Raw genomic sequence first — 26,752 nt, 5'->3', positions numbered from 1 at the left:
TATTGCTAGGTGGATCGTTAAATGTATTCAGATCTGCTATCTGAAAGCCAAACGTACTCTCACCATTCCACCAAGGGCCCACTCCACCAGAAAGTTGGGGGCCTCTATGGCATTCCTTGAAAACATTCCTTTGGAAGACATATGTAGAGCAGCCACATGGTCTACCACACAGACATTTACAAAGCATTATTGTGTTGATGTGCACTCCAAACAGCAGGCAGCTGTAGGGCAGGCTGTTCTCGAAACACTTTTCCAAACTGCTGCAGCTGGCACGGGCGGCCGCCGTTAATGGAGGGACTGCTATGTATTCTATGCACAGATATGAATTCAGCAGCCCACATGCCTCGAGCCGAATATGCTACTTACCAGTATGCATCTGTTCTTGGCATGTAGGGCTGCTGACATTCATATCGCCCGCCCTCCTCCCCGGCGCCCGTAGCAGCTGCAAAAATTCACACATACTTCTTGCATGGTCATCATTCACTTAGTTTCACTCCATCTTGGCCACAATGGCTAAAAACAATCTGAGGATGGAGTCGATGCCCATGCGCACTGTAGTCCAGGGGAGGAGCCACCTATCTCGTGATACTTCGAAGACTCTTCCAGGACAACAATGTGCAATCATCCGGACCCAACACTAGGGGCGATCTATTCACAGATATGAATGTCAGCAGCCCTACATGCCAAGAATAGATGCATACTGGTAAGTAGCATATTCGCTTTGCCGCCGGGTTTCCACACCCGTTGTCCAAAGGCAATGCAATATGGATGAACTGGTCAGGTCGATTTGCGTACGCTTTTCTGCCACTCCCACTGATTCCTCAATGAGTACGCTAGCTCAGACAACAGTCTCTTAATATGATCCTAGTGGCTCCCACATGGGCACGCCAACTGTGGTTCACAACACTACTGGAACTCTCAGTAGTTCCACACCAAAAACTAAGCCTCTCCCCAACATTACTAACACAGAACCATGGAGAGATAAGGCACCCCGATCGAGGTCAACTGAATCTAGCAATCTGGCTCCTGAAGTCCTAGAGTTTGGTTATCTTAACCTTCCACCGGACCTTATGAACATCATTAAAGAAGCCAGACATCCGACTACTAGAGCTTGCTATGCAGCAAAATGGAAAAGATTTGTTATCTATTGCAATAACAATCCTATTGATCCGCTAGATGCTTCCATTCAGGACATCATTTGCTACTTGCTACACTTGCAAAGATGTAATCTAGCATATTCATCCATACGATTAAATCTAGCAGCACTTGCTGCTTATTTACAAAACAGACAACATTTGCCACTATTTAGAGTACCTGCATTTAAAGCCTTAATGGAGTGCCATAAAAGAATAATTCCTCCCAGACTGCCACCCTCTCCGGTGTGGAATTTAAACATTGTTCTCACAAGGCTCATGGGTCCTCCATTTGAACCTCTGCATTAATGTGAACTTCAGTTCCTCACATGGAAAGTAGCTTTCCTTGTCGCAATTACCTCTCTCAAAAGGGTAAGTGAGAGCCAGGCTTTAACCATACAAGAACCATTCTTACAAATACATCATAACAAAGTGGTTCTCAGAACAAATCCAAAATTTCTTCCCAAAGTCATCTCTGCTTTTCATCTTAACCAATCAGTTGAATTACTAGTGTTTTTCCAAAACCCAGACTCTGTGGCAGAGAGAGCTCTTCACACACTAGATTTCAAAAGAGCACTACTTTGTTACATTGACAGGACTAAACCTTTTCGAAAAACAAAACAATTGTTTGTAGCCTTCTCCCCACCCCATAAAGGTAACCCCATCTCAAAAGCTGGGATCGCCAGGTAGATAGTAAAATGCATTCATATATGCTACCAAAAGGCTAAACGCACATTAACAATTCCCCCTAGAGCGCATTCAACACGCAAACTAGGGGCTTCCATGGCATTCTTAGTGGACATTCCCTTAGATGACATATGTAAAGCAGCAACATGGTCTACACCACACACTTTCACCAAGCACTATTGTGTTGATGTGCAGGCTAAACAACAAGCTTCTGTAGGCCAAGCTGTTCTTAAAACAGTTTCAAACCACTGCAACAGATGCAGGTTATTACTGCTAGGGGAGACACTGCTGTACAGTCTATGCATAGTGTACAATCTGCAACTCGTATGCCTCGAACGGAAAATGCTACTTATCAGTATGCATCTGTTCTTGGCCTGTAGAGCTGCAGAGTTGTACACGCCCACCCAGTACCTGTATCTGTTCCAGTATTATCTTAATTAGATACTTTCACATGGACATCTCTTACTTCTTACTGACTCCATTTCCCATCATGGTGAAAAACACTCTAACGATAGAGTTGATGCCCATGCGCATCTCGTGACTACAAAAGACTTCCAAGACAACAACAAAGTGCAAGCATCCGAGCCCAACACCAGATGGCGACCTATGCAGAGTGTACAACTCTTCATCTCTACATCCCAAGAACAGATGCATACTGGTAAGTAGCATTTTCCTTAGTTGACATGTGCAGATACATTCTCAAAAGTCTCACAACATTCAAAAGATGGAGTCATGATTTGGAATGTGAGGAGGAGCTACCACTTAAGAAAGAGCTATGTTCCTTATGAAAGAGATAATCAACATTTGGAAGGAAATGAGGATCCAATGTTAAAATAATCCTATCTGCTAATATGTTAATGAATTGGGTGAAGACAGAGCAAAGTCCTTAGTTTACCTATTCTTCTTGTTGTAGTAATTGCTACTAAGAAGAAAACATTTATGGCCACAAATTTCACTGAGACCACTTCAAGTGAATCAAAGGCAAATCCCAAGAACGGAAACTAACCCTCTTTCTAAGACTCCATTAGTCTAAACCCTTACGAAACCTAGAAATTAAACTTTCTACAGAGGCAAAGTGATTACATGTGGATCAGAAGGCTTCAATTTAGGACCATTCTAGTCTCAAAGTAGTCATTAGTTGGATCCCTCTCTGCCCACTATGTTAAAGGAGGCCCAGAGGGATCCTCCTTGAGGCTCCAGTAGCTAGGAAAACTGCAAGCCAAAGACCCTTCCTTATAAACTCTGACAATTCAGCCTCCAGACCAATAGTTGTATCTGCGGTAGGTTGATAAATGAAGGAGAGGGTGACTCGACAGAGGAATAGTTATCGCTATATCCACTGCAAGAGACAAGAGAACGTCAAAAAGCATTGGCAAAGCCATAAGCTAAGATCTATGGTTTTTGTCAGTGTTGTTAAATTTGACTATGCTGACATTCAAACCTTTGTTTATTAGGAAAGGTATTTTTTTTATCCACAAGAACATGGTTGCAGTTATTACTAATATTTGTGATTTGGAATTTCTGAAAGTAGCCAGAATGCAAACACACAAATAATATTCAAGTAGTTTTTCTCTTTTAAAAGACATAAAGAAAAGTTATGTGTTACTAAAATTGCTTTCAAAGAATAATAATGTTCCTCTTGCAATCTCCCCTTGTGCCAGTACTGATATATAAAAAAACCTAAGAATGCCCACAGATAGGCAACAGGTGACACGGGAAACCTGGATTTGTGGCACCACCTGATAAGACTATCTTCTCTATGTGGTCACCACCTACTGTCAAGGTCACCAGATCTTCATTTCAGTGTATCCACACTTGAGGTTGTTTGTAGATTGGGATTTTATGTGAATGTTTTTGTTTTGAACCTTTATCCTTATTTTTGATATATATATATTTTTTTTTTATCAGGATATCTCCTCAGTTGTAGTTGAAGTCATCTTTCAAAACTGTGTACAACATGTCACTCATATCTCTCACTGCTGTATGTAGTACTTGGAAGTAAGACAATAAGAGCCTTCACACAAACTCCTCCAGATAAGAGGGGGCATGGTTTATTTCCTTGCTGAATCCCTGGGTACCAGGGTCATTCTAAAGTGGTGTGGGTAAATCCACCACACAAGCTTCACAGGGAATGTCTAGTCTTTGGAGATTTTTAAAAAGAGTGATGTAATGATATGCAACAGTATGTACCCAGACCTTAACCTCTTCAAGCAAATTACTTGAGCAGAATAAAACCTGCTCATGGAATGTGCACCTCCTTTTCCAGGACAAAAAAAAGGTGTAGTCACCGTTCCTTTTCAAGACCTATGCCGCCATCTCAGCAAGAGCAACAACTTTTATGTGAGGCACAGAGATGGCACCAGTAACGGTTTTTTAGCACCCACTGGGATCAAAGTTGCAAAACACATTTAATGTGGTTGCCTTGATAAAGTTTTGTTGGTGTTAATGATGACATGGAGGGAATTTATCTCAGAGCAACAGGTTTTTCAGATAATACAACTTGTATACTCCCATATCCATCAGCGAGATGTCATAAGGGGTCCCACTATACCTGATCCCTGTCCCTTTACCTACTAGGAAGACTTCATGCTTTGCGGGAAAACTTGAGCTGATACCTTGGCAAGAAAGGCAAATGAGCGTTATGACAAATCGTTCTGATAGAGACCTCTAACCGCAGATTCTTCCCCTTGTAAACTTCCCCAAGCACCAATTGGACCCATAATTTTTCGTAGCAGTTCCCACACGTGTCTGCAGGTGGCGATGGTGTACCTTCACGTCAGGTCCACCCAGCCATGGATGTGACGCTCTTTAATCATGTCACATCTGACAGACAATTTTTCCTTCAAATGTCTGCAGTGTGCGGATATGTCACCCCCTAAGACTAGTGGGTTTAAACAGTGTCATGACTGTAACCGACAAATGTCGGTGGCGGACACCCTCGAAGCTTGTCAGAGTTGTCTCACTCCAAATACGACTTGGAGTTGTGTCACTGCTACAACAAGATGAACAGGAAGGCCTTTCACGACCGCGAGTTAAAGCTCACTGTCGCCTAACTTTCTAAGTCAAAGAAGCGATCCTGGTCATGGGTACAGGCCCACTCCCATAACCACTTATTATCAAGGTTACTGAGCTTCGATAAGGCTAAAAAGGTCCCACAAAAAACACAAATCTAAATATAGTTCTCCCTCATTCTGCCACTTAGATTTGCCATATGCTCCAGCCACCTCTAGGCCACGGCGCTGTTTCTCCCACCATCCACGTAATCAGTTTCAATGCTAATCCTGCTTCAGCTCTAGCCTGAAAGGTAAACAACCCAACAACAGCTCCAGCAGCGCTATCAAGCTCCATGAATCTGATGATGCCCCCTGTTTGTTCTCTATTGTCTGATCCGTATTCGATGTCAACTGCTCCAATCGACCTCGAAAAGAAGTTACACCGTCAGCCCTGCCTGCACCTCGTACTATGCCTCCCTCGACCACACTCAAAGCCACATTTGGTTCCAGGACCCACACCTCCAGCTTGAATGTCGGCACCTGTATCTTTATCACTGGAGCCAGTATTATTGTCAGACTCGGAGACAAACTCTCTATGGTCCAGAACTTGACGGTATGCCCACTCAGAACTGGATTCTTACTCCCCACAGTATGATGTTCGAGGTGATGATTGGGACAGCGATGACCACAAGGCAATCTTTTTCATAACCTTCAGGAAGCCATTAGTCTGAATACTTCCCCAGACATTGGTGTTTCCTAACCAAACCCAGCCTTGGCTACTGAGGAGCCGCCTCCTTCTTAACATTTATTTGAAGACGTGAGGAGGTTCTTTACTTTACCTTCCCAAGAAGCCAAGACCAATTGTAGGAACGTGCCTATTTTGCATATGGTTAGCTCACACTTTTTGCCTGGAAAATGATGTAGTTCCGACTTGAAGTGCGCAGGATCCCTGCCAGCCAGGTCCCCAGTTCCAGATCGCCTTCCCTAAACTGTACCTATTGTTTCCACAATTGCCACCCCTTTAGCTCACATGTAAGCCACTAGTAAAAGGTAATCCTGTTACCAAGGGCCTTGTGGTTAAAAAGGGTCCCTAAGGGCTGCAGCACAAATTTGTACCACCTTAAGGAACCCCTCATCAAGCACATGCACACTGCCAATGCACCCTGCCTGTCTTGGTGCAGATAAAACTGAAGAGTCGACATGACACACATCCCTGTGTGTCATGCCCATAGACACTGCATGAGATATAGGTAAGACACCCCTCTAGCAGGCCTTAATCTTAAGGCAGGGTGCACTGTATCTCCTTTGAGGGCATATCTGCATGCGCAGATATGCCAATTCAATATCCTTGTAGATTCCTGGATATATAAGTAACCATGGAAGCCATAGTAAGTACATGGGCTGGACACTCGTCATAATGTGTTCCCCAGCTGCATGATGGCTTCACTGAAATATGTGAAATCTGATAGAGACATCTAGCCGCAGATTCCTTAATCTTTAAATTCTCCCTAGTCTGCAGATGGGATCCGGAAATTAATCAGCAGTCCCTCTGCCTGCTGGATAGCGCCTTGTGACTCAGTGAGGACATTGAGTCATAGAAGTCCCCTCCAGCGCGCAGATGTCAGTTTCTTCTTTCCCGCGCTGCAACGCGCATCTGGAGAAGAGTTCCCCAGGCCGCTTTTTTGGGCCTATTTCAACATTTTTGGGAGTTAAGAAGCAGAAGGAGAAGGATGTGGTAAGGGTAGAGACGGAGATAGATGATTTGGATCTGGAACTAGAACAAGAGGTGACCCGCTCTAAACTGCATGTCCTGCAATTGAAGCAGCTGGAATATAGAATGTTGGTAACAGATGGGGCAAAGGCCCTTAGTCGGGAACAGCAGGGGCGTCTCTATGATGTTGGGGATAAGGCGGGCAAATTAATTGCATGGTTCGATAGGAAAGATAGAGCTAGTCATGTAGTGCCTGCAATCGAAATGGAGAGTGGGGTGCTGATCACTGACCCGCAAGGGATAGTGACATGTTTCGCCGATCATTTCCACAATGTGTACTCTTCCGTGTCGGATAGGCCGGAGGAGGACTCTTGCTTGCTGTTGTGAGATATTGCACTCCCGAGCCTTTCTGAGGCGGACCGAGACCTCATGGACTGTAAAATCACTGCGGATGAGGTAGCGTTAGCTATGCGTTCCCTACACTCTGGTAAAGCGATGGGTCCCAACAGTCTCCCGATTGAGCTTTACAAGCTTTGTCCGGACAAGATTGCTCCGTATCTAAGAGACATGTTCCTGGAGTCCCGAGATCGTGGTATCCTCCCCCCCGATCAGCGGTTGGCATCGATAGTGGTAATACATAAGAAAGGGAAACAGAGGAATAAGTGTGCTTCGTATCGACCAATTTCACTGTTAAATGCCGAACCTAAAATTCTGGCCAAGCTGCTGGCTAATAGACTGATCAAGGTCATTAGTGAGCTGATTCATCCGGATCAGTCTGGTTTTATCCCGCACAGGAATACGGCGTTGAACCTTAGGCGTCTGCACGGGGCTCTCGCGAGAGCTGCGAAGCTGCGTGAGCCGGCCATTTTGGCGTTGTTATGCCACTATGGCGTTCGACATGGTGGAATGGCCCATATTTGTGGGCGGTGTTGGCTAAATTTGGCTTTGGGTCGGATTTCATTAGCTGGGTGCGACTTCTCTATGCGGACCCTCTCGCCCAGATAGTGGTTAATGGACATGTCTCGGCACCATTTTGACTCGGGCGGGGTACTCACCAGGGTTGTCCGCGGTCTCCTCTTTTGTTTGCATTGGCCCTAGAGCCTCTCGCAGCTTGGATCCGTTGGGAGCCCTCAATGAGGGGTATTCGTTGGTCTCCGCAGTTCGAAGATCGCATCTCATTATATGCAGACGACATCTTGCTTTACTTAACTTCTCCCAGGAAATCTTTGATAGTGCTATGTGATGTTTTGGCTTCCTTCGGTAGAAATTCTGGCTTGGTTATCAACTGCGCGAAATCCTATCTTTATGTTCTTTGTGGTGATGCTCCGATCCTACTGCGTAACTGCCCCATCCAGATAGTGCAAGAAGGGTTCAAATATCTCAGGATTTATGTCTCGATGGACACCTTGGTTCAATATGAAAAGAACCTTCTCCCTCCTTTGAATCGGTTGAAGCCAGATGTTGTGGGTTGGCGGAAGCTACCGCTGTCACTGCTCGGGCGAGCGGCTCTTTTCAAGATGATGTCTCTCCCTCGTTTTCTATATGTCCTTCAGAACACACTTGATATTGTTCCAGCTAGTTATTTTCGTGTAGTTGAGGGTCTGCAAAGGAAATTGCTGTGGGATGGCAGATCTCGTATTGCGCTTGCCAAGTTAACGCTCCTGTGGTATGATGGGGGCATTGCTCTCCGGGACATTAAAAGATATTATTGGGCGTTGCAGTTAGGTGCCATCAACCACGGTATGTATGGCCCTGAGTTAAATCCTGGTTTTGCTATGGCTAGGTGGCTACTTCCCGGCGGCAATTATTACAGAGCGTTATATTTTAAATCTGTGGTAAAGACTCTGACGGGGCCGACGAGAAAGGCAGTACGGATCTGGCAAGATGCTACTAGTTCGTTAGGGTGGAAGGATCGTTTGACCTTGGCGACCCCGCTTTTCAGCTCTGATAGGTTTGGTAAATTGTGGAACACTAAGGGGTTCGACAAGTGGGATCTCATTGGCATCTCCAGGGTGGGAGACCTCTGGGTTAAGGGACAAGTGAAATCGTTTGAGGCCTTGCAGCCTGAGTTTGAACTGGGAGGGATGGAGTACTTCCGTTATGCTCAGGTCCGTCATGCACTGATGTCAGTCTTCCCGGAAGGGGAGGAAATACCGGAATCTACCCCGTTGGAGGACCGTGTGTTGGATGGCCATATGCTAGATAGTACCATCTCCCTGGTGTATAAAAAGATTGATTAACCACAGGGCGGACCTTCTGCCGCAATTACGAGATCAGTGGACCCGTGACGGCCTTGAGCTTGATGATGAAGACTGGCAATCGGCGATCTCCTCCCCGAAGGAGGTTGCGGTTCCGGCATGACTCAGATTAGTTCAGCTCAAGATATTACATAGGGTCTATGTGACGGGTCCCTGTTTGGTCCGGATGGGTTTTTCCGAGGAGTGTCTGTGTCAACGGGGTTGTGGATAGCTGGGAACGTTCCTCCACATCATCTGGGAGTGTCGGGAAGTCAATGACTATTGGAGTAGGATACACGAGGTGATGCAGGAGGTTACAGGTGTGGCTCTCTTGCCAGAGGCCAGGCGCTGCCTGTTGAATGTTTGGGAGCCCACAGATCATAATGTTGCACAGACCCAGTGGATGACTCTAGGGGCCATGATTGCCAAACGGAACATTGCACAGTTGTGGGGGTCCCAGAGGCCTCCTACTCTTGAGGTGTGGATGGAAAACATGGATTGGTGCATGTTCAGGGAAAAAACTGTATATTTGGCTCGGGGTCGCCCCCGAAAATGGCATAAGGTTTGGGGTCCCCGGAATCGATATAGAGGGGACATATGTGTACCACCAGCGACTGCAGTCTTTGATGTCCCGCTTTCCCCCTGACCCCTTATTGTTCTTGATTGCTTTCATGTTACTGCTGCACTCTCTTCTCCTCCCCCCTTCCTCCATCAATGCGTTGTTTATTGTAATATCTGCTGAAGGTCACACTGCCCTCGTATAGTCTATGCACTTTTGTATTTTGTTGATGCCTTGCTTTGTTTTTCTTTTTCAATAAAAAGAAATATTTTAAAAAAAAAGTTATAGCTACAACAAAATGCCTTTTGTATTTAAAGTGTGCTACACCAGTGGTATTTCTTTAATCAATATATATATATGTATATATAGTTATAGTTAATCTTGCATTGCTAAATACTACAATGTCTTAAGAAATATTTCACATGTATTTTCATTAAGTGGATGTCTTTTTTTATTTCATTTTGTTAGAGTCCTTTGTCCAATGGTTCTGAAATTACAGAATATAGACTGGAATGGGGTCAAATGGAAGGATGCATGCAGATAATTTATTCTGGTCCATGTCTGACTTATGAAGTTAAAAATCAAACTCCAGCAACCACTTATTATTGTAGAGTACAGGTATGGTTATTTGAAATGTTTATTTTACAGTGCTTGTATAATGATTATTTGAATACATTTTAATAATTTAGGCAGCACTTTTTTATGTAATGTATTTGTATTTATAGGTATTTGTAAAGCGCAACATTCATCCCAAAGGGACATCACGGCGCTAAGACTGAGCAGAGTGCAGTGCAGGTTATTGTAAGACTAATAATTGGTAGGTCAGTATCTAGGGAACAAAAAGGTTTTCAACTTTTTCCTGAATATCAGATAGTCATCTGTCAGGCGTAGGTCGAGTGGTGGACCAGAGGACCGCTGCTAATTTCGAGAAAGATCTGTCACCCATCATGACTTTAGTCGTACGTTTGACTGTTGCCAAGGCCTGATGGCACAATCTCAGATTGCTCTAGGGTACATGAAAATCGAATTTGCCTTGTGGACCTTTCTTATGTAAAGTTCTATTTACATAGCACATGAGCTTAAAACTAGATCTTTGACGTACAGTGTAGTTCCTTCATGCAGAGAGATGCTGAGCTGTATTTACTTTTATTACAGATCAGTTTAGCAGCAGCGTTTTGAACCACCTGGAGTCTGGCGAAAAGATAGTCGGCCATGCCCACATAAAGTGCATTGCCATAGTCCAGCCTGCTCAAAAGAAGTGCCTGTGTCACAGTTTTCCTACAATTCAAAGGGATCCAAGGGAAAACGTCTTCTAAAGGATTTTAATATGGCGAAGCCTTTTCCGCACAGTGTGCTACTTGATCCTGCATAGATAGGGCATCATCAAAGATGATGCTCAGATTCTTTGCTGCCTGACTTGGTTCAGGGGCAGTGCCTAACGCCTGGGGCCACCAGCTACTGTGCAAATTGCATGTGTACCACCGAAAAGCAAAATCTTGGATTTTCCGGCATTTCGTTTTAAACAATGTCCGGACATCCAGCCTGCTATTTCCGTAAGGCAGTGGATGAGATTGCTTTTAGTTTCATCTTTTGTCAGCCTGTCAAACAGGGGAATCATCAATTGTGTGTTGTCAGCATAAGAGCATATGTCAAAACCCCATTTCCTGCTGATGTCTGCCAGGGAAGAGAGATATATATGAAAAAGAGTGGGGCTCAGAGTATTTCCCTGTGTAACTCTGTATTCAATTCTTTTTGCAGTGGAGGAGTAGGAACTCATTTGGATTATTTGGGTTCAATCTTTAAGCAAAGACGCACACCTTGCTAGGGCTTTTGAGCAGAGCCCTTTTTCATGGAGGGTATGTAATAGTTTATTGTGAGATAAAAGCCGCAGTAAGGTCCAAAACGATCAGTGCTACAGCTCTACCTTGGTCGACCAGTGATCTGATATTGTCAGATCACTGTCTTTGGATGAACTACCATTATCTTAAATCCTTTTTGTGTAATACTTTGTTTTGACATTTTTCAAGGCACAATGATAGATTTGTTGTTCTGCTAGACAGTGTAGTCTGTCTATGCTGGTTTTTGACAATCTCCATTTATGCTCCTGGGTTCAGCATTTCCTTTTCATAAGTTTTAGTTTCAATGTATACCACTTTTCCGATTGGGTTTTATTAGCAGATTTACTATTAGGTTTGGGGGCACACTGATTAGGTATTTTTTCAATATCTTGCTGTAACTGTGAAGCTACTGTGTGTGTGAGCTACCTGGTTGCGACTTACCTCGCTGAAACCGGAAGCACAACAGAGGATTGCCAACCTCTTCGGGACCCATGTGGACGAGGAAATGGCCCGCATGAAGGCGGAAGTTGAAACGCTGAAGGATGTGGGCTTGGAGAAGCCGAAGGAACAGTGGAAGTCTTTCCGTCCCTTCCAAAGGCGCTACTCCTCCCAGCGATTCCAGTGCGGGCAGGGTCGCCAAGCTGGACAACAGCAGTAGCAACAACAACAATATCAGAGGCATCCCTTCCAGAAGCTTCAGAGGGGCAGTCCGCATCGGGGAAAAAGGGCCGATAATATGGAGGTAGACCGCCCCCGCCATGCCATAGCAAACACTGCTCCACTTCAATGAAGAGGACCAGAATTGCTTTGCTGCATGTTTGCAGCTCCCTCTGTGCAAAATGTAGTGCCGGCGACTGCAGGAGGCAGGGAGCCGCCAGGGACCACAGGGGGCCTTGAGGCTCCCATCGCAGTCCCCAATGAGCTTGGCCTGCCTCTGGGGATGGGGTCCCCAGAGCAATATCGGCCACAGGAGTGGGGCCTCGTGGCCCTCTCCGAGTTATTTTTATACATTTAAAAAACATTTTTAAATAGCCATGCCCCGGTGCATGGGGTCCCTTAGGCCAAAAATGGCCCGATGGGAAGGGGCAATCGTCCGGGTCCAGGAAATTGGGTTCCCTGGGCCGAGATCAGCCCGGGGGGAGGGCGCATGGCCCCCTAACTTTAAAAAAAAAAAAAATTATAACGGGGTCAGGCCCCGGTGGATGGGGTCCCGGGGCCCAAAATGGTCCAGGGAAGGAGGGGCCATGTGCTCCCCTGATTAAAAAATAAAAAAGCTTCAACTCGCTGGAGCCAAACCCTTTCCCCCCAGGGCTTTTAACATAAATCTGCAAATGCGCCTCCGGGTGCGCTCCTGGTTCTGGTTAGGGGATGAAGTTCCCTTGGCTGCTCAGGGTCCTTAGAGACAAAGAAGACTGACAGATTGCTGAGAGGTGGTCAGAGGCCACACCCTTTTCTCCACCACTCTGTAAACGTGCCTCACGACGCACTGCGCGGCCACCGAAAACCTCTCCGCAGTCCCACTGTGTAGGGCTTGCTGGAGGTAATGGTGGGATAGTTGGCCCCAAAGGACCCTCAATAGCCAAGGAGACTTCATTCCCCTACTAGTAGTGCACAAGGATGGACAATAGATCAATACTTCTATTTACTCAGCTACACACTTATACAAACACCACTTCATTTATTTATATAGCTAGTAACTCATACTTAGTGTGTTATAAAATCACTATTACAAGTATACAGTTATCTACAGTCACTCATGCAATCAATGAGTTTTATTTATAATTATTTATATACAACAACTGTCACATACACTGCTTTTTATTTTTTCTAGTTTGTTGGGCATGTACCATTGAGAAATATATTTGCTCATCACCACACCCATAAAGAAATTCATTCACCCAAACAACTATTATAACATGTAGTCCTAACGTCATATACCTTCTGAATTAACTATTCACATATTTCCACATATTTCCACGGACTTGATAATTCTCGCTCTGGTGCCTTCTCAACTCACGGGTTCACACTCTGCGACTCTGGGCAATAGCTTGCTTAATCTCCACAACGGCCCCTCGCGGCGGGATGCCTGGCTTTCACCTTGTGGATACCCTGTCGGGGTTATCTCACAGGGGAATACCAGGACGGGTTCCCTAAGCAAGCGCCGGGAAACCCTTTGTGGGTAGCTGTGCGCTATATAAGCTCAAATACATTTACATTACATTACATTTACATATCTTTTTGCAGTCACAGATCCCCCAACGAACCAAAAACACATTCACTCTCACATACAAATAGTCAGTTAACTAATCAATAACTAATATAGACTTTCACATAGCTAGTAATCAATGCAGATTGGTGAATATATAATACATATTCAAATAACAAACCAAACCACATTCACGGGATGATATCATCAGTGATATCATCAGTGATGTCACTGACCATGTCATGAATTATGTAACGTGACATCATCACAAGTGGATTGCGGGCGCGACAGTTACAGTTAGTCCAACTAACTATAACGGAGGAATTTCAATGGTTTTGTATGAGTGAAATGTCCAGCTAACTATAACACCCCTAAAACCTATGTTTTTTTCAGTGAATATATATATATATATATATATATATATATATATATATATATTACCTACTGGCAGTCGCCAGTAGGTAGTTTTAGTTAATATTATTTTGTATAGGGAATTCGCAACATTCTATTGGGAATAACTTTGGTGCCAGTTGAGGAATCTGCCTGAAATTTTCCTCAAATTTGCCCCGCGGCGCTCCGCTCCTTCCCTGAAAGTTTGGGGGGATTCGTCAAGCGGGGGCCGAGATAAAAGGGGGGTCCCAAAACATGTTTTCCCCATGTTAATTTCCATAGGGCAGTCAAACTCACTTTTAGCTCGATCGGCTGAATGGATTTCCACCAAACTTGGCAAAATTGTAGGGACTGGTAGCCCGATGCGCCTTTGCTATGTCTCAAGATATGTGCTCCAGTGGATTTTGAGTAATTTAAGTTCAAAAAAATATATATATCTATAAGCGCGCCCCGGTACTTGCACCGGGGCGCGCACCAGCGCGCTACGCGACTTCGCGCGAGGAAAGCTTATTTGCTCTTGGGTGTCTGTCAACATTCCAAACAGTCCGGAGCGGCCGCCATCTTGTGTCTCGGTAGGATCGAGACACAAGAAGTGACAAAAACAAAGGGGGAAATGACCAAAAGGGGGCAGGGTAGACCCCCCCTGACCACCTAGGTTTGATGTGGGGGCCATAAAAGGGCCCCGCGGGGCAAAATATTTTTTTTTTTGTTTTTCGATTTGCGCGGGGGAGCGCCCGGTACGCGCACCGGGGAGCGTACAATAAGGAATAAAGAATGACAGATTTTTAAAAAAATGAAGCATTTTTTTTATAAATTGGAGGTAGTTCTAAAAAGAACTGTTTTTTTATTTTTTTGTTGTTTTATATATTGTTTTGTTTCTTTGAACATTTTTTACTTTTTTTGGCTTTTATGAACAGTTTTATATTTTTTTGTAATTTTTATGGGGAGAAACAAAAAACGGAATTGTAAACGGCTCAACCGGAGCAAAATAAAAACAGGAAAAAAATTAAGGTTTTTTTCTGCAGATATGGTTATCTCCTGCACGGTTGATTAGGTTTATACTTTTTTCGCCATATGTAATTGTAGTCCCACAATAGATACAAACAATTTTAAAACATCCAAACTTGGTTTGGATGTTTGGGACTATCTCCCTTGCCTCTGGACCTGATGGAGTGGGTTCTTTGCTTGTTGAGGTTCTGGAAGAAGATTGGGGAAGGTTTCTGGACAGTTCTCTCACCTCTGCCGCAGAATAGTTGTTAGGATGCTTGCGTTGCATGTGGCGAATCATGGTGTGATTACCAAAAGAATATTTTTTTGTAGGGTTCCCCCTTGAAAGTTTACAGCCACAGATCAGACAAGTCACTTTTGCCGCATTGACTTTCTTCTGGCCTCTTGGGAATTTAAAAAACTCCCACACAATGTGCTCTCTCGGTTTGTAAGGGGGATTGTCTTCAGGAACGAACGTCCTCTCCTCCTCCTCCTCTTCTTCACCACCAATGTGGTGTTGTGGTGGTCCTTGTGGTGGTGGTGCAGATGCTCCTGCTGCTGCTGCTACTGTAGCCATTTCTCAATGAATGAAAACAGTTCTTCCTCACTCAAAGAACAAAGTGAGAATGAGGAAAAAAGATGGGGGCTTTCATCATTAGGAAAAAAAACTGTCCTGAACCAATGAAAAGTGTTATTTTCAGGTCACATGACCAGGGCTTTCATCATTTGGAAACCAAAACTGTCCTGAACCAATAAAAAGTGTTATTTTTAGGTCACATGACCCGACGGGCTTACGCGACGCGCCCAGGGGCGCGTCGCGTAAGCGCGTCGGATGGTTACGTAGCGCGATCGTATGCGCTCGAGTGCTTCCGGGTGCGCTTACGCCATGCGTATCATGCAGACGCAGCTATGTGATACGTCAGGATGATGTTTTCGTTCGCGGCAAAAGCGCTAACGGGACGCTCACCGGTACGCGCCCTGGGGCGCGCAGCAAGACTGCGCTTACCGGTGCGCTCACCGGGACGCGCACCGGGAGCGCTCCAGGGCAAGAAAATTATTTTTAAAAAAAACATGAACAATATACATAAAAAAAATAGTATTACATAAATATACAATATAGGATTCATTATAAAAAATATTACATTTCATACCTATAGAAATTTGCTATTAAAAAACCTTTGAAATTCACTGAAAAAAACCATAGGTTTCACACCAGTTATAGTTAGGAATTAGCTTTTAAAAAACTATGAAATTCACTGAAAAAACCAGAGGTTTCACACCAGTTATAGTTTGGAATTAGCATTTAAAAAACCTATTAAATTAACTGAAAAAACCATAGGTTTCACACCAGTTATAGTTAGCTGGAAATTCTACTGACATAAAACCATTGAAATTCCAACGTTATAGTTAGTTGGACTCACTATTACTTGCGCGCCTGCAATGCACTGCTGATGACGTCACATATTACATCACTCATGACATGGTCAGTGATTTACACCAAATCGCTTTCTGGATGAAAATCTAGCTTTCTGCCAAATTTGGTGGAATTCCGTTCATCAGTTCGGACTATAGTCTTGTTCAAAAAATGAAAAATCCCTATAGACATAACAGGGGGAAAACTCGTTTTGGGACCCCCCTTTTTTTCTCAGACCTTGCTTGATGGATCGTCCCGAAACTTTCAACACCGCAATTGAACCAAAAAGGGGACGTTTTGTGAATAATTTGTGGACTTTTGTCAAGCGGTGCCAAAGTTATTGGCAAAACAAAAAAACGTGTTTCCTATGGAAACTTTAGTCCGAACTATAACTACCTACTGGCGACTGCCAGTAGAGGATGTATATAGTTATATATCATATTGTGCTAAGAGTTGGGGTGTTCCTATACATAAGATCAAGCTCAAACATAGTTTACTGCAACAAAAGGTATAGGTCCAAATTCAGTCAGTCATACACTACTGCCTTAATGAAATACAGACTGTTTCTCATCATGCTGTGGTGTTGAATGAATAAGAGGATGTGGCAGGGCACTTACTGAAAAACCAGTCCAATGGCAGTAGGGAGATTTCTGTCTACTTACGGCCACACTTACACTATTTCAAAGATAATATATAATAAATAAGGCACAATATCTATATTTACATCTTCAAGCAACAGTGACTCACAATTGGAAGCCTTTGGAGCTAGAAAATCAGGAATCCATGACCAAGAATTGCTATTTACCTCGAATAATATGCCGACTCACCTCAAAATCCAAGAACACTGTTTCTGCTTTTTGAACTCTGAAAGAGTACAATTAAAAAAAATATCCTTGCTGTACACAAATAATACAGCACAGCTATAACTATATCATACACAGTCATATGTAGTAAACAAGCATTTGCAATGCAATAGGTCTCGCATTAGGAAAGTTGAAGTTATTGGTATTGTAAATGACAAATTTTGTATTTGTGTTGGTTTTTGAAAATAGCTAAATTAATAGCTTTGTCATTTACAATTCCAATAGTTTTAACTTTCGCAAATGTGACACCTATATCATTTGTAATGCAATATGTGTTGTATTTACGTGACTTAGATGTATTGATATTACAAATAACAATGGCTTTTAATTTTTTTAAATAATTAATACTTAAATAAAAGTTATTGTAATTTATAATGGCAATAGCTTAAACTTTTGTAAATAACTTTTGAGAGGATTATGTTCTGTGTATTTTATTGTGACGAAAATCCAAGAACAGAAGTGAAATATTAACATCTTTTTGTGACTTTGGTAATTATGCTTTAAACATTGAGAGAACATATTTGAGCCTGTTGTTGTTGAATGGTTGCACAGATTGATGCTGTGGTGGTGCTGAGTGATGTTGTGGTGGCGACAAATGATGCTGTGGCGTTCAGTGATGCTGTGGTAGCGCATAGTGATGTTGTTGTGCCCCTGTAGTGGTGCTGAGTGATGCTGTGGTGATGCGATAGATAGACAGAGGGAGGGCAATAGATAGATAGAGGGAGGGCAATAGATAGATAGAGGGAGGGCATTAGATAGATAGAGGGAGGGCATTAGATAGATAGAGGGAGGGCGATAGAAGGAGGAAGGGGGCGATATATAGAGTGAGGGAGGACGATAAATAGAGTGAGGGAGGGCGATAGAGTGAGGGAGGGCGATAGAGTGAGGGTGATAGATAGATAGAGGAAGAGCAATAGATAGAGTGAGGGAGGGCGATAGAGTGAGGGAGGGCGATAGAGTGAGGGAGGGCGATAGAGTGAGGGAGGGCGATAGAGTGAGGGAGGGCGATAGAATAGAGTGAGTGAGGGCGATAAAGTGAGTGAGGGCGATCAAGTCTGTGAGGGCAGTAGAGTGGTAGAGTGAGGGCGGTAGAGTGAGGGCGGTAGAGTGAGGGCGGTAGAGTGAGGGCGGTGGAGTGAGGGCGGTGGAGTGAGGGCGGTGGAGTGAGGGCGGTGGAGTGAGGGCGGTGGAGTGAGGGCGGTGGAGTGAGGGCGGTGGAGTGAGGGCGGTGGAGAGGTAGAGTGAGGGCGGTAGAGTGAGGGCGGTAGAGTGAGGGCGGTAGAGTGAGGGCGGTAGAGTGAGGGCGGTTAGAGTGAGGGCGGTTAGAGTGAGGGCGGTTAGAGTGAGGGCGGTTAGAGTGAGGGCGGTTAGAGTGAGGGCGGTAGAGTGAGGGCGGTAGAGTGAGGGCGGTAGAGTGAGGGCGGTTAGAGTGAGGGCGGTTAGAGTGAGGGCGGTTAGAGTGAGGGCGGTTAGAGTGAGGGCGGTTAGAGTGAGGGCGGTTAGAGTGAGGGCGGTTAGAGTGAGGGCGGTTAGAGTGAGGGCGGTTAGAGTGAGGGCGGTTAGAGTGAGGGCGGTTAGAGTGAGGGCGGTGGAGTGAGGGCGGTGGAGTGAGGGCGGTGGAGTGAGGGCGGTGGAGTGAGGCGGTAGAGTGGTAGAGTGAGGGCAGTAGAGTGGTAGAATGAGGGCGGTAGAGTGGTAGAGTGAGGGCGGTAGAGTGGTAGAGTGTGGGCGGTAGAGTGAGGGCGGTAGAGTGGTAGAATGAGGGCGGTATAGTGGTAGAGTGAGGGCGGTAGAGTTAGGGTATGAGGGCGGTAGAGTGAGGGCGGTAGAGTGAGGGCGGTAGAGTGAGGGCGGTAGAGTGAGGGCGGTAGAGTGAGGGCGGTGGAGTGTGGGCGGTGGAGTGTGGGCGGTGGAGTGTGGGCGGTGGAGTGTGGGCGGTGGAGTGTGGGCGGTGGAGTGTGGGCGGTGGAGTGTGGGCGGTGGAGTGTGGGCGGTGGAGTGTGGGCGGTGGAGTGTGGGCGGTGGAGTGTGGGCGGTGGAGTGTGGGCGGTGGAGTGTGGGCGGTGGAGTGTGGGCGGTGGAGTGTGGGCGGTGGAGTGTGGGCGGTGGAGTGTGGGCGGTGGAGTGTGGGCGGTGGAGTGTGGGCGGTGGAGTGTGGGCGGTGGAGTGTGGGCGGTGGAGTGTGGGCGGTGGAGTGTGGGCGGTGGAGTGTGGGCGGTGGAGTGTGGGCGGTGGAGTGTGGGCGGTGGAGTGTGGGCGGTGGAGTGTGGGCGGTGGAGTGTGGGCGGTGGAGTGAGAATGGTGGAGTGAGAACGGTGGAGTGAGAACGGTGGAGTGTGGGCGGTGGAGTGTGGGCGGTGGAGTGTGGGCGGTGGAGTGTGGGCGGTGGAGTGTGGGCGGTGGAGTGTGGGCGGTGGAGTGTGGGCGGTGGAGTGTGGGCGGTGGAGTGAGGGCGGTGGAGTGAGGCGGTAGAGTGGTAGAGTGAGGGCGGTAGAGTGGTAGAGTGTGGGCGGTAGAGTGGTAGAGTGTGGGCGGTAGAGTGGTAGAGTGTGGGCGGTAGAGTGGTAGAGTGAGGGCAGTAGAGTGGTAGAATGAGGGCGGTAGAGTGAGGGCGGTAGAGTGGTAGAGTGAGGGCAGTAGAGTTAGGGTATGAGGGCGGTAGAGTGAGGGCGGTGGAGTGAGGGGGTAGAGTGGTAGAGTGAGGGCGGTATAGTGGTAGAGTGAGGGCGGTAGAGTTAGGGTATGAGGGCGGTAGAGTGAGGGCGGTAGAGTGAGGGCGGTGGAGTGAGGGCGGTAGAGTGAGGGCGGTGGAGTGAGGGCGGTAGAGTGAGGGCGGTAGAGTGAGGGCGGTAGAGTGAGGGCGGTAGAGTGAGGGCGGTAGAGTGGTAGAATGAGGGCGGTATAGTGGTAGAGTGAGGGCGGTAGAGTGAGGGCGGTAGAGTGAGGGCGGTAGAGTGAGGGCGGTAGAGTGAGGGCGGTAGAGTGAGGGCGGTAGAGTGAGGGCGGTAGAGTGAGGGCGGTAGAGTGAGGGCGGTAGAGTGAGGGCGGTAGAGTGAGAGCGGTAGAGTGGTGTAGTGAGGGTGGTGGAGTGAGGGTGGTGGAGTGAGGGTGGTAGAGCAGTGGAGTGAGGGCGGTAGAGTGGTAGAGTGAGGGCGGTAGAGTGAGGGCGGTAGAGTGAGGGCGGTAGAGTGAGGGCGGTAGAGTGAGGGCAGTAGAGTGAGAGCGGTAGAGTGGTGTAGTGAGGGTGGTGGAGTGAGGGTGGTGGAGTGAGGGCGGTAGAGTGAGGGTGGTAGAGCGGTAGAGTGAGGGCGGTAGAGTGGTAGAGTGAGGGCGGTAGAGTGAAGGCAGTAGAGTGAGGGCATTAGAGCGGTAGAGTGAGGGCGGTAGAGCGGTAGAGTGAGGGCGGTAGAGCGGTAGAGTGAGGGTGGTAGAGCGGTAGAGTGAGGGCGGTAGAGTGGTAGAATGAGGGCGGTATAGTGGTAGAGTGAGGGCGGTAGAGTGAGGGCGGTAGAGTGAGGGCGGTAGAGTGAGGGCGGTAGAGTGAGGGCGGTAGAGTGAGGGCGGTAGAGTGAGGGCGGTAGAGTGAGAGCGGTAGAGTGGTGTAGTGAGGGTGGTGGAGTGAGGGTGGTGGAGTGAGGGTGGTGGAGTGAGGGCGGTAGAGTGAGGGCGGTAGAGTGAGGGCGGTAGAGTGAGGGCGGTAGAGTGAGGGCGGTAGAGTGAGGGCGGTAGAGTGAGGGCGGTAGAGTGAGGGCGGTAGAGTGAGGGCGGTAGAGTGAGAGCGGTAGAGTGGTGTAGTGAGGGTGGTGGAGTGAGGGTGGTGGAGTGAGGGTGGTGGAGTGAGGGCGGTAGAGTGAGGGTGGTAGAGCAGTAGAGTGAGGGCGGTAGAGTGGTAGAGTGAGGGCGGTAGAGTGAAGGCAGTAGAGTGAGGGCAGTAGAGCGGTAGAGTGAGGGCGGTAGAGCGGTAGAGTGAGGGCGGTAGAGCGGTAGAGTGAGGGCGGTAGATTCAACGATGCTGCTTATCCAGCTACATAGAGAAGATGTGTTCTTCTCAAGTCTCAGTGGGGCCAACTCACTCAACTCACGCAGTGCCTGCTTGCCACGGTGCCTGCATTTCAATGCACACCACCTGCTTGGATTGAAACGAACTCCCGCACCTCCATCGTTCAATAATGTTTCATGTATGAAAATCACACCCGTGCATTTTCAATATACACGTTTTCAACCATGGGGCAAAAATGTAATTTCATAGAAATCGTTAATAGAGAAGCATGTTGTGAAATTGCAACTCAAGAAAAACAATCATCTTCTGAAAAACTGCGCCTTCTGGAACCTGAGACATGGGTCCTTGGAAGGGTTTGGATGAATTGCAAAGCAAATCCTCCATATAAATTACACATACAGGGCACTCTGATCAGTAAGAAGGTAAACAACTAAACAAACTAAGTGCAGGTCATCAGAAAACTACATCTGGAACAGATATTGCTACTGCCGGCTCTTAAGAGATGCATAGAATATGTTTTCGATAACATAGTATCTTATTTATTTTGAAATTTACAAGGGTGATCCACTGTTGGTGCTTGTAAAAAAAGAGCAGTGCAGAGCGGGTGGAGGAGAAGGACGCTGGTGTCAGAGCAACATGGAAAGTAGATTTGGAGAGAGGCGCACATGAGCGACGGCTGAAAAGCAAACATTCTTATGAATATAAAAATAAATGAATTAATGTACGAGGTGGAGAAAAGCAGTATTAAAATATGCACAGAAACGTGGGGACAATGGACTATGTAAAGACTTTCATGAGGGGAGTGGCATTGCTGTGGCGGGGTAGCGCATTCCTTAGAAGTCTGATGGGGGGGCGGGGGAGCAGCTTAGTTTGAAGTCTGATGCGAAGGCTCAAACAAATGGTGTATGGAGTGCCATGTGCGATGTGGCTGGTGATGTGCATGGTGCCTGGCTCACATGAACTGTGCCCAATCTGCAGTTTGGGGAGACTTTTCAGAAGCCTTACTATAATCTCGCCGAACAATGCTTACGCATTGGTTCAGCGAGACCTAAAAATAATATGAGCGCTTGACCATACATAAAGAGGTGTAGTAGCCTACTCACAGGGGTCTGGTTTCACATGTCACACCCATCTCCAAAAGAAGAGAAGGAAAGAGAAAAAAAAGGTGAAACTGGACTGTCCTGCTCCAACCTCTAAATGTCAGAATATGTACAGCATGTAAAACTAGAAGAGCTTTAGGCTGCAAAGCCATTGTTACAGGTAAGTAGCTTGCTTATTTCTTAACCTGTATTGCAATGTGACATGATGCAGCCTGTCCTATGTTTTTTTAGTATCGTTTGACATTATTTGTGTTTGTGACCTTGTGTGAACAATCCTTTCAGCTACACATAGAGGTGTGCTTAGCTTCACCCAGAGGTATATTGCTCTCTCACCTCATGCTGTTTAGTGTATTATTCCTTCTTCTAGGACATGCTTTTCAAATTTGAAGAGTACACCCAATCATTATACTGTTTGTTAAATTCCAATATGTATGATCTACAAACATCCTATAGAGAAAGCTGTAGTTGTTTGCAACTTTTACCCCAACATTGGCAAAGCCAAAAGATCTGGGTTCAACATGCTAAGCAGCAACTGTGAATGTCGATCATGCCAACAGCATCTCAGCATGCCATTGTTGTATGGGTTACTACTTTAAAGCCTCACCTTTTGGCTATGCCAGTGCTAAAGTTTTTTTTACCACATAGGTAGCATATAGTGACACTTTCTAACATTCGTAATGCCTGGATTCACAGTTACTGTTAAACAAGTCCTTTGCTATAAGAAGGTAAATATATCTTGATTCTAATAATATGATTTGCCTGTTCAGTCGCTAATCCTTGTTGATGTTGTACGTCAGCATTTTTATGTGGCCTTTTGTGAGAAGGGTTGAGCGAATGATCATAATCACCATGTTGATAAATGGGGCTGGTTGTATTTTCTGACCACTAGTGCCATTGAAACATTTGAATAATATAGCCTTTCTTTTTATTACAGGCAGTGAATGATGGCGGAGTTGGACTGTTTGGTGAAATTGGTATGGTGACAACTCCTGTGTCTGTTCCTGCAGCAGTGTCTGTGTTGCATGTCGTCGAGGAGCAACAGATTGAACTGCCTCTCTATGCTCCATCAACCCGCATTACTCTTCAGTGGGCAGAACCATGTTGTCATGGGATGGAGATTACTGGCTATATTATAGAATATAGGGAAAAACAGCTTGTAACAGTGGCTAATGTTACAACACATACTCTAGAGAATCTTCAGCCTGATACTCTATACAGGTATCTATCTTCAAAGTATTTCGATTTGGATTATGTTTGCTTTGTTGAGTTTGCCTTTTTGCCTACCCATTTTAGTAATATCTCTTAAAAAGGGACAAAATCGACAATGATGAAAGAGAAAGAATGATTCAATGTACTTCCCATATGTCAGTTTAATAATGAAATCATGATAGTCTGCTTAGAATTGTTACCAGAATTCCTGGCTATTCATGAAGAATTATGCAATCCAAGTTTTTTTAATGAGTTTACCAGGTTTTTGTTTATGGATTAACAAAAGGGAGTTAGACTCACCATGCTAAAGTTGAAGGCCCCAGGAAATAATCCCTCCGCATTGACTAGGAAGGCAGTATTACGTTTTTTTGCTGATTTTTCTAGACTTTCCCCTCGAATGTTGTGGGGCTGAACATTGCAGCAAAGTCGTTTTTCCACTGGCAGTGACTGTAAGGCTGTTCCTTGTGCCTCATTGAAAACTTTGTTTGAAGCTTGTGAAGTTCCTGAAGAATAATCTAAAAACTGTTGTATTTGGTGGGTGTAAGTTTTCTGGATACATGAGATGGGATGAAATGTTAACCAAGTAGTACAATCATGATAATTGAACCTTGAGTTGTAAGCTTCATATAGGTCTGTGAGAAGCGTTTTGAGCAGAGGATGGTGTACCTTTGTGCGTTTACCTATCCAGCATATTCAGAGTAACTCCTCTGATTATTAGAGACGCTTCAGGAGGGGCAAGGTTGTGGGACGTTACCGCAGTCAATGCGTGAAGCACAGACAGTTATGCTCCCCAGGTCAGGTAAGGACCTTTCTGATCCCAGTTCTTATCGGCCCCTGTCTATGTTGGGAGTAGATGAAAAAAATTCTATCTGAAAGAAACAGTTAGTTATAGATACCTTACCTTAGTTTTACCCCAAGCGTCAGACTGGATCCGGAAATGTTTTTCGTCAGCAGTACCCCTGCGCGATGGAAGGTAGCCTCGCTCGACTCTGCATTTTGTTGTCGTAGTCGCCGGGGTGACGTTGTGGCAGCTACTCGCACGCTGACGACAGTTCTTTCTTTTTTCACACTAGCAAGCACAGATACGGAGAGAGTGGTACCTCCTGTCACTTTTCGGCTGACTTTTTCTCGACTTTTGTGGACATCGTTTTTTGAGCCCATCGACTCCTGGTGCAAGAGTGGTGCCCGCCTTCAGGGCTCGTGGTTCATGTAACCGACTGATGTCGGTGATGGATCCGTTTCGCGAGTGCCTCTGCTGCCTGGAGCGCAACCACGACCCCAATGCGTGCTCAGACTTCCGGACCATGGCCTGAAGTCTTTGCGGGAGCGGTCCAGAAAGCTACTTGAAGCTTTTTCAATACCTCCTGATTTCCCCCCAGGTAAAGAACATTACCGTGGTCCAGGCGAGAGGTGACAAGTGCCTGGACTACCGTTCTTTAAGTGGAGTCAGGGAGCATCCAGATGATCTTCCGCAACCACCTTAAGATGGTGAAGCAGGTGGGGGCAACGCTGACCACCTGTTGCCGCATTGAAGGGTTGTTATCAATGATAAACCCAAGATTCCGAACTTGGGTAACGGGTTGGGGAAGAGGACCCATTTCCTGGGGCCAATGTTGGGGACCCCAGAGATGCTTGTGTTTGCCTAAAATAACAACCTTGGTCTTGTCTCTATTTAATTTCAACATATTGGAACACATCCACTCCGACACCCGACGTAGTCCTAGCTGAAGGGAAGATATGGAAGCTTTCTTAGTGGAAGACAAATAGAAAATAATTTGAGTGTCGTCCGCGTACGAATAAAGGGATAGACCCGCGTCGTCCACAATGGTCACCAGGGGTCTCACATAGATATTGACAAGCAAAGGGCTCAAAGTGGACCCTTGGGGTACTCCGTATGCAGATGACCGGATAGTAGATGAGGAATTAGAAGAAAAAAACCTGAAACGTACGATCGCTGAGGAAAGAGGCCAACCAAGTTAGAGCGGGGCCTTCAACTCCTGCCGACTGAAGAGACTTTAAAAGGATGGTATGAGACACGGTATCGAATGCGGCGCTCAAGTCTAGTAGAATGAGCGCCGTAGTCTCACCCTGGTCAAGGCAGGAGCGCAATTTCTCAGTTAACCCCAGCAAGGTGGTCTCTGTGGAAAAATGGGATCTAAATCCTGATTAGGAAGGATGTAAAAAACCTGTGCTTTCCACATGGGCAGTAAGCTGAAAAGTCACATGTTTTTCCAAGATTTTGGAGAGCACAGGTAACTGTAAAATTGGACGAAAATTTGACAGAATCGTAGGATCCGCTCCGGGCTTTTTTAACAAGGGGACCACCATAGCACGCTTCCAATCCAAAGGAACGCAAGACTCTCGTAAAGAGGAGTTAAGAGGTTCTTTAAGAATTCCAAGGGTACCTGGTGAAAGCTGTTGCAAGATGTTCACAGGTAAGGGGTCAAGGGGGAGCCGGATTTTACCCTGGCTAGACAGTCTAAAAAAGATCTGTCATCAAAAGGAGACCATACTGAGATCTTAGCTATCGGGGAATGATGGCCCTCGCAGTTCGAACCTGCCAGAACACTCTTAATGTTAACGGGAGTGGGGGTCATTAGTGAGCTGTATATGGTCTCGACCTTAGTGATAAAATAGTTTGCAATATTATTGCATTGAGTCTCGTCGAGGGCGGGTAGCACAGGTGAAGTATTAAATCCTGCCAGCCTCTTAACCATAGAGAACAAAGCCAGAGGACGGTTCAGTGAATTCATAATAGTGTTCGAAACAAAAGAAACTTTCGCCGCCTTACAGGCCAGGAGATAAGTATTAAGGGCGGCCTTATAGTCGGACTTACAACTGGGGGCATAGGTCTTACGCCATCTTCTTTCCAAGTGCTTGCACTTGGATTTCATGATTTTTAGATCATTATTGAACCAAGGGACAGGCGGGTGGTGAGTGAAGCTGTGCTTTGGTACCACAGGCAGGCAGCAGTTGATGGATCTAGCTAGCCAGTTAGACACCACAAGATTTAAAGATCGAAAAGGTAGATTGGTGTCTGGAGGATTCGCCATTAGAAGACTATTAAGGGAGTCCAAATCTAGTTTATTCCAGGGCCTCCGATTACCTACGTCACCCGTGAGGGCTGGCGCAGTATCCCCAGAGGTGGCTAATTGAAATTGGATAGCATACTGATCAGCCCACCCAAGAGGAAGAGCTGGTAGTCTGCAATCAAACAGAAGATTGGACAGGATTGGGTCCAGTAGGTGACCTGCCTGGTGAGTAGGTCCTTGGTTTTGTAACATCAAATTGAGAGCTTCAAGGTCGGATAGAAGGATAGTGCTCTCATTGTTCTGGGGGTCCTCTAAATGAAAAAGTCCCCCAAAATAGTAAAATTAGCAGCCTTCATTACAAAAGGGGCTACTAAATCAGGGAAGGCGGACAGC

General features: G+C 46.0%; 1 protein-coding gene across 1 annotated transcript in view; it reads left to right on the top strand.

Annotated features, from left to right (window-relative positions):
* The window catches only part of LOC147718758 (fibronectin type-III domain-containing protein 3a-like), a 417,154-nt gene that overhangs the window by 279,603 nt on the left and 110,799 nt on the right, over positions 1-26,752 (top strand). Inside the window, exons 22-23 of the mRNA XM_086918744.1 lie at positions 9,789-9,938; positions 23,053-23,336. Coding sequence (XP_086774870.1) covers positions 9,789-9,938; positions 23,053-23,336 — 434 coding nt within the window. The remainder of the gene's footprint in view (positions 1-9,788; positions 9,939-23,052; positions 23,337-26,752) is intronic.

The sequence above is a fragment of the Lissotriton vulgaris genome, chromosome 4_1 (assembly GCF_964263255.1).
Source record: "Lissotriton vulgaris chromosome 4_1, aLisVul1.2, whole genome shotgun sequence".
NCBI lineage: Eukaryota > Metazoa > Chordata > Amphibia > Caudata > Salamandridae > Lissotriton > Lissotriton vulgaris.
The sequence above is the reverse complement of the archived record's forward strand: the minus strand, read 5'-3'. Positions and strand labels throughout refer to the sequence as shown.